The 11,828-nt window shown below is 36.7% G+C and overlaps 1 protein-coding gene across 4 annotated transcripts in view; it reads left to right on the top strand.

Moving 5' to 3' along the window:
* IL15 (interleukin 15) overlaps positions 1-11,828 on the top strand; it is a 54,440-nt gene that overhangs the window by 36,858 nt on the left and 5,754 nt on the right. For 2 of the 4 annotated variants that reach the window (XM_009328760.1, XM_009328761.1), the window contains 4 exons: positions 634-715; positions 1,194-1,235; positions 2,265-2,408; positions 2,993-4,168. In XM_009328760.1, coding sequence (XP_009327035.1) covers positions 634-715; positions 1,194-1,235; positions 2,265-2,408; positions 2,993-3,106 — 382 coding nt within the window. In that variant the 3' untranslated portion in view covers positions 3,107-4,168. Of the gene's footprint in view, positions 1-633; positions 716-1,193; positions 1,236-2,264; positions 2,409-2,992; positions 4,169-8,474; positions 9,135-11,828 lie in introns of those variants that run through there. The other 2 variants (XM_009328762.1, XM_009328763.1) reach the window with 2 other exon arrangements.

Genomic DNA, 11,828 nt, shown 5'->3' with positions numbered 1-11,828 from the left:
GGTTTGTCTTTCCCGACATTATTGTATATTATTTATAGTACGGCAGTACTGAACGGCATCCAAATTAAGGGTCCAAGCGGGGACACGTTAAAACTGCAATTCACAATCCAAAAATCTTCCAAGGAGAAAGAAATCTTCCTTCCACCCTTTAGTAGTTCACTTTGAGCAAAATCTTGTCCACAGCAGGAGGAAGCTTTCCTGTACACAAAACATTACATCTAAAATGACAAATAATATTTCTACAGGGCTTAAGGTGGAAATTTCATAGTAGCAGGGGAGGAAATTTTCAGTATAAGAGACTTTGAAATTTGTGATTATTTTGTATACTTTAAAAGAATTGTAGGTATTTTACACTAAGTAGTTGAACCTTTCTCTTACATTACGTTCTGTAAAACTGGCCTTTTTAAAAAACACATTGACTGTTTATACAATGTGTGACTCTGAGATACAGTTTTAATGTATCTGTATGATTTTATGATTTGTCAAATATACTTGCCCCACACATTTACCATATATATATACATGTAAACAATGTGTCTATAGTATCTTAATAATCTCTGACTCTTTTTTCAGCATAAACATTGTGTATACCTACTGTTTAGCCTAACGGTGACCGGTTTTCTTCTGTTCTAGTGCTTATGTACCAAAGACAGCAGCAGGTCATTGCAAGTGGGCAGAAGTTCTGAAAGATTTGGAGCAGATCAAGACATCCAAAGTAAGTTCATAAAAAAGTCAGCATTTCATGTAAGCATAGGAGCAGACATAATTAAATATTTAGCACTGTACTCAGCTAAGAAGTGCCAGTGACAGGGAGCAGGAAAAGGGATGGTGTTTGTATAATGCTGTTTCATGGGTGGAAGCAAAGGAATAGAAGGTTAAAAGGAATTGGAGTTGACCAAATACTGGGGACTCTAGAATTAAATATTATTTTCTTTCTCACTTTTTCTAAGAAAAGGGGCAGTGGGCTTGGGAGTTAGGTCCTTCAGAGAAAGTATTGTGGGGCTCGATTCTGATGAGTCCTCCTCACAGTGAAGCCCATCCTGCAGGTTACTAGGTGACTTTAAGATCTCCTGACTTGCCGGGAACGGATTTGGCCTTTGAACTTGGAGTTAATCCCTGTCTTGCAGAGTTAGCTTTATTATCTCTAAATCTGTTAGTTAATGTTCATAATTCTAACTCTTGTTTTCTTCTAGGACATTGATGTCAGTTTATATACTGCAAACACAGATGAGGATGTAAGTAAACTTGGAATTTGACCACAACTGGTCTAATACGGTAGCTTCATTTCTTTACTAGCAACTTTCTTCTAAGGCAGCCTTGATCTAATTTGAGAAAAGTTTCAGAAATCAAATAATTTGCCTTGAAAGTAACAGTTCTGTTAGTAAAGTACTTATGATAAATTACGTAAGCAGGTATTAATTATTTTTATTGAATCACCTGCTATTAAAATTAATCAATTAAAAGGGATGATCCCAAACGATCTTATCAAAGGAAACACTGATAAAATAATGTTGGTATTTATTTGTAATTTGAGGAAGGAAAGAAGTGACAAAGAAAATACTTCCAAAGATGATTATTTAACACCATGCGCTATTTAATGGAATAAAATACTGGAGAAGTGGAATATGGAGAGTAATTGTCAGCATCTACCTGTGCATTTCTCTGCTTTTGGCAGCCGCACACACATTCTCTTAGCTGAACTGAGCCAGAGACGTTAATCCATTGTAATGGCTGATTTAATACCTGGTAATGTCAGGAAGATTTTCTTTAAGTGGGACAGTCTGATGTGAAAGTCAGACAACCTGGGACTTATTCTTGGCTTTATTGTTGACTTGATGGAGAAATCAGTACCTCTGCTTCTTTTTGTTTAATTTGTAAAATACAGATAATATCTACTCTCTCTTCTCCCCTACCTAGTTACCCTCCCCTCCCCTATTCTGAATTCAGATCTCTGAATGAAAGTGCTAGAACTACTAAGAATAATACTAATTTAATTCCACTATGTTTAATTATATCCCAAATTCCTATCCTAATTAAATATTTTTCTGTGTTCTGCATCAAGACACTATGTTTCACCTCATCTTAGAAAATTGGCTGGCCTTTATGTTGTCAGCTCTCACAGCCAATCTTTGGAGATATTTAAAAGTATTTGAATAGTAAGAAGAGATATCCAGTAAATAAAATCAGCCACTTTGTGGTAAATTATATCTTACATTCACTTATTCCTATTTAATCATAAAACTATTACTACTTCATTTTTTCAGAAAGAATGCCAAGAACCTGTAATAAGATGCTTTTTCTTAGAGATGAAAGTGATTCTTCAAGAATGTCGTATCAAAAATTGTAGTAAAACACAGGATGTATTGAACATATGGAAAAATGGAAATGCAAGCCTAGAAAATAACAAGGTAAGTGACACCAACAGTCTGTGGAAAAAAGGCAAATCAAAAGAGTTTCTTCAGTAGCAGAAATACATCTTTTGTTATATAAAAGGTGGGATGGTGCAGATGAAAGCAAATGGGATCCAGCAACCTGTACATATACCAATGAAAAAGCTACACATATAATGATGAAAAAGCAGAATTTAGTGTTTTTTAGAAAACCACTTTCAGGATTCCCATCAAAGCAAACACTTTTGACTGTGCATGCATACACACATCAGGGTGTTTGAATGTGTATGTATAAATAACAGTGTGTAACTTCAGTATCTAAAGTCAGGCATGCTCAGACACATACAGAAAGGTATCCTAGTCTTCAAAGGGACAGCCGCATGCATCTCTCACTGAAGTGCTGTATCTTTGAGAGCTGATCCTACTCAGAAAGCAACCCAGGAACTGCACAGAACATAAGTACCGTGGAAGCCTCCAGCAATGCTTTCTTGTAGCCATTGACTGCATTGGAAATATTCACAAAAACAGGACAAACAAGGGTTAGTTTTCTATCAGAACAAGTAGATCAGTATCCTGCTTTACTATTGCATTTTCTTTTTCAGTTGAATTCCACAACATCAGCAAAATGCAAAGAATGTGAAGAGTATGATGAAAAAAATTTTACAGAATTTATACAGAGTTTTGTAAAGGTTATACAGAAGGAATGCAAACACTGACCAAAAGACACAAGCTGGGAACCAAGACTCTTCCACGAACATCCTCAGAGAAATTAGATTATTGCCAACAATAAACTGGAAAGTACATCACTTACAATCCTACTTACATAGCATAACACGTAAACAAAGATAATAAAATCCCTGAAATTCACAATGTGTTCACAACTGAATACACACAAATGATATTACTTATGAAATACAAATGAAAGGAATGTAACAGGGTTTAAAGCTTCTTCTTGACTTAAAGTGTCTTTGTTTTTTGGTAAATCCATCAGAAAAGAAATCCTGCCTAACTTACCAACGTTCCAACAAAATTCTTTAAGAAGATGTCAGGATATTTGCAGTGGGAACCTCCTCATGAACATCAGTTCAGGGCTAAGCGAACGGGGTTTCAGAGAAAAGCTCTTCTATTATTAGTATTAATATAAATTTATCATACCCTGTTAAAGTATTTGGCTATAGCTATTTTTGTTATCTGAAATCTATCCCTTTACTATCTGTGCTCCTAGAAGATCCTAGCTTATCTCTCATTTTTGTTGTTAGTCATGTCTGACAGTTTTTCCTTGCTATTTTTCTTCTCACTAACTTTCCTTCAACGAACTAGTGTCAAAACACAAGCTGAGGCCTGTTTGTCTTAAAGGTCTATTGGCTATCTCTTAATATATTTATTTGTACTATGGTTTTCAGGTAAACCCAATTACTTGTTTTACCTAAGAATTCAAAGTAAAAAATTAGAATATTTATTTAAAGATTCTTCCTTGCCTTTTTTCCCTTTTGTACAATGTTAGCATAAGGGTATTAAAAATTATCTCCAGCCTTCTCAACAGACGGTAATGCTGGTGCTTGGTTCCACCGTCCAACGACAGAACAGGCTTTGTTAGTTCATTTGTTACCTCTGACAGAGGCACTACCTTAGTCATTATGGTAATCACTACAGTTCCTTCAGCAATTACCAAAGATTTCAATCTACATTTCAACCAAAGAAAAGTAGCGTAAATTTCAGTCTCTGAATAAAGGAGGTGACCAAGTCTGTTACGCACTTAAAAAAAATAATTACATGTGGTAGAAATCTTTCCTACGTAGCAGAGTTTGTAACTTTGGTCACCTTTTGGGATAAGAACTTTGAAGGCAGGAACCACTTTTGATCAGTTATTGGAATGTATTTCTAAGACTCAATGCAAAGTCACCTGTCCCCTGGTAGTTCTGAAATGTTGCATAGTCTTCTTTCAGCTCTTTCTAAAGTAACTGCTTTTTTCATGATTCATAACCATGTCATACCAACTGCTATCCATAATAAGTAATTCTTTCATCCAGACACCTCCATTTCTCCATCTTCATTTGATAAACAGCTGAGTCATTCAGCTGTCCGCTTACGAGGAAGGAAGTCTCAATCTCATTATGGCAACAAACACACTGCTTGGTACTCCCTTATTGTTGGGTTACTCCCAACAGTCAATCTTCAGCACTCTGAGGAGCTGAATCTCCAGTAAACTACAAGAGAAAGAACATAAATGTGAGCACAGTGGATGTCATCTTCCAGGTGACTTATAGACTAACTGACTGGTAAATTCATAAGCACATTGATATCAGGATTAAACAATGGCAGAGGTATCACAGAAGAAATAAACAAATTATTTGCGACTGCAAAACATCAATGAAAGAAGTGTTTATTACATAGTTTGGATGAAGTAAACTGGTCCTACATTTTAAATTTTTCCTTAAAACAATGGTATGCATTGAATATGATTTTCTCCTGCCTGATGTCACATGTATAGGCAAGGTAATACCGAGTTACAGCTGTGGTCTTTAATCAAAGAGGTAAAGGGATTTTCCTTATTTCTAGCTTTGAGGGAGCTTGAGACACAGCCCAGCAGTATTCATGATGGGAGAAACAAACAGCTCCTTTGCTCAGATAGTTTTCTTGATCTTGGCCATTGTGAAAATCAGTTCCCTGATTAATTTTATTCTGATGTTCATTAAATCATTTACCAGTGGCAAGTATGTTAAATAACTGTGAATTTGTCTTTCCAAAAGAATATTGCTAAGTCTGTGACCACTCAGCTTGCCACCCCGTTAGCCACTTTCTATTGGACATTGGCCAAATCTCTTTTATTTCGTTTCACTTCCACCTGTTACAGATGCATATTCTAGAACCAAAAAAGGCCATTGGCTAATCTGGTTCTCCAGTATTTCTCCTGGGGTTTTCGTTTTTCCTGAGAGCTAAGCTGCCAAATGAAAGCTTTACTGCATCCTGAATCCTATGGTTATAAGAAATGATCAGTATAAAAGACGGACTAAATTAAGGCCAGGTTGGTATTTTTTTTAGTGAGGGAATTCATACATATCCCAGAGGAAAAGATTCAATATGACTAAGATATGCACGAGTCTGATATGACTTGTTAGTACTGCAGGTAGAACAGCAAAAACTAATTCAGGGTGCCTACTTTTGGAGTAATCATCCCTAGGTTGAGGAAAGTATTTCTTCTACACAAGGTCTAGTCATTTGTGTGGCATTTACTATCTAATCTTTTCCAACTACTGTTGGTAAATGTTAAGAAAAAGATCAATACTGTATTTTCTCCAATTAATCCAACTCAGTTTGGGACTAAGGTGACTCATAGCAAAGCGTTTCTATGTTCAGAAAAAGAAATAACTCTACCTTTTGACACCAGAAGAGAATAGTGCTCTTCCACAGAATTTTTGGACTACATAATTCTGTTCCTGACTTTGCAATAATTTAAAATCTATTTTTCCTTTCCTTTCCTGGTATTCAGTATCCATATTTCTGCCTATACTTTAACAGGATAACGCAAGTAGCGCTAGTGCCGATGATGTCTGATGTCCTCTGCCTTCTTGTTGTTTTATTAGACCCTGAAGATAAATATTGGTTGCTCATCAATAGAACATTGCCTCCAGTGGCTCCGAATATTTGAGCACCTGTTGATCACATACTGTGCAGGTGATTTCACAGGAGACGTTTGAAAGTCCTCACAGTTTAAAGTCACCTCTGGATCAGCATCAGTTTATTTATACAAGGACTATTAACTATAATACTTATAGCTATAATATAATTACAACACATAAGGGAATTTAACCTATAATTTCTGCAGTCCAGATTTTCTTTTAAGCAGTCCACCTACACTGCACGATCAATAGATTTCAGCTTCTGCAATGTCCAACTGTCTTTTACAATTAGAGGGCACAGTACGTCTTATCAATTTCATTTCCCTAGTAGACATTTGGACCTTAAAAGTAGCATCTGACAGTTTCCTCACAATTTTTTAAGTCAGTTCAATTTCTGACTAAGGTTATACAGTGATTTAATTAAGCTAGTAATATGGCATTATCACTGTTGAGTACACTGAAGGAGTATTCTCCTCTGATACCCAGAGTAAGCTTTTACATCCTAAGTGGCCCTTCTTAGGCATTTACCTATGTGGATGCATAAGTCTGTAATAATTAACGACTGCCCAGAGGTAGTGTTCCATTTGTCTCTTCTTTAAGCAAGGAGATGCTATTTTAATGGGCAAGATGCCTTCAGTGTGAAGCCAGCAGCCGTGGGAACCTTAAGAGCAAGCAAAGGGCAGGCTAATAGAGTGCTGCAGGTCTACAGCTGATGGTCTGTTTTGCCCAGACAGAAACAGGTGACTCCTCATTTGACGTGAGTGGTGGTATGAGTGGTTTCATGTTTTTCTCCATTCACATCCCCTTTTAAGGGATTGATATAAGTGTTCATTTGCTAGTTCATTTGGAAATGAGAACTTTCTGAAAGCCAGAATCTTTAACAGTAGTGGAAAAAGACAAATTCTGAACTGCAGCTACCTATCTTGTTGGGAGCTTCGCTGTTTTGGGGAAAATGTAAAAAAAAGTGATTCTTTGCCTGCAGTGAAGTAGCTGGGGGCTCAGCAGCAATTTCAGATTATCTGTCTTGTTCATATGGCTATGTGAGGAAAATAATAGTTAGAAACATACTTTAGGATCCATTCCAGCTCCATGTGGCAAAAGCTCAGAGAGACAATGAACATTTGAGTCAGTCAGCCCAACGTACAGTGGTAACACTTAGAAAGGAGGGCAAACAGTATATTTGCTATATATATCAACAGGCATTCTCCATAGCTAAAGCAGTGTTTCAACTGCTTCAACCCTTCAACCGAGGGTCCAGATCCAAAGTTTAATAGAAGCCAAGGAGGGTAGCTACTGTAGAAGCCAGTACAGTCTATGTTGATTTAATCTCCTGAAAGCAACAGCCTGCTCACTCTTTGTTTTTCCTGCTGCATGCAGCTTTCTGAACTGGCCCAACAGACATTCAACAGAGATTCAGGATTTTTTTCATAAGTCTAGTTCAGCACCTGAAAAACAGTGATATCGTTACATGCCTTAACAGAAGATGTCACTGAGTTACCATTGCCTGCATGTTTTGCCAGTTATATTTTTGAGTACCAAAGAACTGTTCAATTTTTCAGTACTTCTGCCTCTAAGTAGGAATACTAGACATGCAGGTGCAGCAGATCATAGGGATTCAAGTGGCTGCATTGGAGCAGCAGTATTAACCTCCTATCACACCAGAGGATCAGTGAATGTTTCCAGAAATATCATCTATTTTGTAAAGCAATTTAAAGGACATTTGCATTTACACAGAAAATTACTGCCCAGTAGGTTATGGCCTCCAGGTAAACAGACTAGGACAGAGGCATGTTGCAAATTAGCTTTCGTATGACACATAGCACTAGATAATCACATCACTACCCATTCCAAGTACATAAATTACATGTACAATTATTAGTCAAGTCATTTGTCTAGACAGCTGCATCACAGATATTGTGGTTCTACTGTCCACTAAACCCAAACTAAGCGCCCTGTCATCCTTGTGAATCTCTTTCTCTGCCTGCCATCCTTTCCTAGTTTAATGCGGGCAACACCACAACAGGATGGAGCTATTAATATTTTGTTGCACTTCTCATAGGAAGAATATGGAACAAATATATAGGAACAATATTACAATAAAGTCATCTAAGATTAGCCTAGCTGTAATTATCAATAACTCCAATATCATAAGATTTGCTTTTCTCACAGTTACACTCAAAGGTGACTGAGCTGCCAACCTCTTCCTGGTAGTACTGGAAAGTCAGGGAAAATGAAACATCCACTACAGGAATGAAAGCAAACAGGAGGAAGGAAATTATAACAGTGAAAGCAAAATTATTCCAACTCACTGTGGATCTACTGCATCAGCTCTTTTTGAGTAGCAGAATTTGGGAAGGGGCTGGATGGAAATAAGGATACGCCTGCAATTTCAAAGATAAACAGTAAATTTCAAAGAGTACTTCCCACAACTGCAGTCAAATCATTCATGTCTTCCCCCTAACAGGCACCAAAGGGGGGTTTTGGAAAACTTTGGAAATTCCCATCCTGAGTCCCTGAGCCAAGGTCATGATGGGGTGTCTTGGCAGGAGGACTAAGAATGTGAGAATGAACTAGCTGCTCAAAACAAGTGGATGAAGCCAAAGCAAGAGACATAAACATCATTGTATCCTTAAGTCAGTATTGGTGTTCTTGAGAATAGAAATAATATTAATTTTTATCCAAAGTGGCCTTCACTTGCAGCTCATCCATATGAAGGCATACCTTACTAGCGATAGAAACAGCATTGCATATCAGAATTTCTGTACAGCATCAGGAGACTGATCAACATGACACTGAGCCATACTTAAAAGGGGACTATTCTGTAGTGCGTAAAGAGCTATACCTTCTCTAGAGGCAGAGAAGAAACAACTACACTTTGCTACTATGCTCTCTGTGGAATATTACTCACATGCACTTAAGGAGGAAAAGAAAGCTGTAAATGAGTAGGTTATGTATTTTGCAATAATAAGATCAAATCAGCATCTCTAAGCTGTTTCCTTCCAACTATTTTCCTCCAAAACCTGGAAATGTTAGCGAATTCTCATGTCCTTATCAAAAGGCTTAATTAGGCGACTAATCAACACCTTAAATAAAGACATAAAGAAATAAAAATCTTCCAAAACCTCACCCTCTTCTGAATACTTATTAGAGGTGGTATTTTCTTGGTCAAGTAGAGCTGATCAGAAACCAACTGGATTGGTAAAAAAGGGGGAGAAGATGGGCAAATACAACAAAGAATGAAACATCTGTTTAAATGACTGACTTATCTCTACCGTGGCATAGGCAGATCACTACCTTTAAAAGTGGAAAACGTATGGGGGAAAAAGGAATGAAGTTAGAACATAAACACAAACCAGGGGGATTTCTGGGGAATTTCCTGAGAAATACCTAAGGCTAAAGAAGCTTATTTTAACTTTAGCATACAAATGAATATCTTATCCTGATTCTCTTCCTTCTGAGTCTGAATCAGATTTTTCAGAGATGGATGGTGACTAACTACTGGGTAAAATCTTCAAAGTCTCAGCCAGATGGTGAATGGGGAGGGAAGCAGTTGAAGAAATGTCAGGAGTTATCTAAGGTATGAGGCATAATCTTTAGAACGTGTCCTTGTGGACAAAAGAAATGAATCGACGTAAATACCTTCATCCTCAACTAATTTATTAGAGTCCATTTGTAAAAACATATATCCAACAGAAATGGATCATGACAGAGTTCCTATCAACTGTGACTCTAATGCTATGTCACCCATGAAAAGAATTGAATCTTTCATCCTGTTCCTTCAAAATCTGATTTCCCTGGGGAACATAAACGGGTTTATATTCCAATGGGCTGTCTCCACAGTTCTTTCAAATTTCTAAACCCAAGTATTTACATAAAGCTAGTCTCTCATCATCGTATTCAAATTCCCTGGGCAAGAAAAAACAACAGCATGGTTTCATCCCCAGACTGTAATTCCACAAAGTCCTGACCCACACAAACTTTGCCCCTTTGTTTCTTTCCCCAGTGAGACTCAATATTCCTCCAGGCTTTCCACTTCAATATATACAGGTCAGAGTTCAATCTCCATGTACAACTACAGAAACTCTGTAGTCACCCAGATAAACCAACCCGCTATGTGGCTTAATATATCCTCCAGCAACCTCACTTTCACGTCTCACATCAACCACTTTTACAGCATAAAAAAAATTATCTGAGCAGAAGAGTATTTGTCAAAGTTACAGGCTTTAACAAAGTTTGCAGCTGGCTGAAACTCTTCCACCTTACATCACTTCTCCCCGTGCCATTAGCTTCTTCAGCATAAAAAGAGGTTCAGTAATTCTGATTTCCTACTTTGTGATTACAGTTTTATACAAAATACTGCTTTCTTTAAACCTGATGAAATAGAGCGGAGAATTATCAGAGTTTGTTCAGTGCCAAAACTTTCTGTATCTTTCTGTAAGTGGCTGTGCCTTTCAAATTAAATAAACGTGCATAATATGTGATATGAAAAATTATCTGAAGCTCAGGGGGTCAACATGCAGCACATACATATATAAATAAAAATATATTTTAATATATATATAAAAGCATATATATATATGCTTTATTTTATGTTTTGATTCAATCTTCAATCTTCCTATGAATCTGTATTTTCTGGTGTTTTGTTTGCTCTATCCAGATGGTAAATTTACCATTATCTAACCTGAACTGATTTTTTTTTCTAGTAAAAAGAATTTTTTTTTTTACGTTGTCTAAGTTATATTTATGAACAAATATGTGCAGCTGTTTTATATGATGATACATTAATAGTGCTGCTTTTGAATAGACACTGGTCAAACTCTAGTACGAGACATGCTTTATGCCAGAACATATTAAATGATAGAACTGTGGTTATATTAGAATATAATAGTAAAATAATAATAATAATAATATCATGATACATAACCATATTGTTTATGACACATAATCACATAATATAATCATAGTCTAATAATAAATTAACGTTGCTTTGAGACAATATAATCACATTGCTTTATGTGTTCATTCCCATACCGTTTATTATCAGTAAAATTCCTAACTCTGTTTATTCAACCAATGCAATTTTTTTTGTGGTTTGCATTGCACATTCAATCTGTGTTGGCAGGTACCTAGTATGAGCACTAGCCACATAAAAAATCCAGATGTGATTTTTGTGATACCAGCAAGGTAAAATGTTCCATCTACCACTTGTAATAGAGAGACATTTTAATTTATTTCTACGTTTCACAAAAAAATCAGGTATTGCTTTGTGGATCAAGAGCTGACTATGAAAAGCTAAACAAGCAAAATTAAGAGATGGTTTGGTTTGGTTTTCAAACCATTGCAAATTATTTACACTGAGTGTTCTAGACTTCTAGAACAGATTTACCAGTAGATACCTACAGGCTTAAATACACTTATTTCCACCTAGTATATTTGCTGTATTTACCTACTCATATCTTGCATTGCAAGCACTTTAAGGCAGGGGCATTATTTTTGTTATATTCACTGGAGTCTTCAGGAGTAATCAGAATTTATCTACTTCTAACTGGAACAGCTTAGAGTTCATCCACTTTCCTACATCAAACAGGTGAGTTTATTCATATATGCCCTGGTTTTGGCAGGGATAGATTTAATTTTCTTCCTAGTAGCTGGTACAGTGCTGTGTTTTGGATTTAGGATGAGAATGATGTTGATAACACACCCATGTTTTAGTTGTTGCTAAGTCGTGCTGACACTAGTCAAGGACTTTTCAGCTTCCCATGCTCTGCCGACTGAGAAGGCTGGAGGTGCACAAGAAGCTGGGAGGGGGCACAGCCAG

This window comes from Pygoscelis adeliae, unplaced genomic scaffold (assembly GCF_000699105.1).
Source record: "Pygoscelis adeliae isolate BGI_AS28 unplaced genomic scaffold, ASM69910v1 Scaffold66, whole genome shotgun sequence".
NCBI classification, from domain to species: domain Eukaryota; kingdom Metazoa; phylum Chordata; class Aves; order Sphenisciformes; family Spheniscidae; genus Pygoscelis; species Pygoscelis adeliae.
The sequence above is the reverse complement of the archived record's forward strand: the minus strand, read 5'-3'. Positions and strand labels throughout refer to the sequence as shown.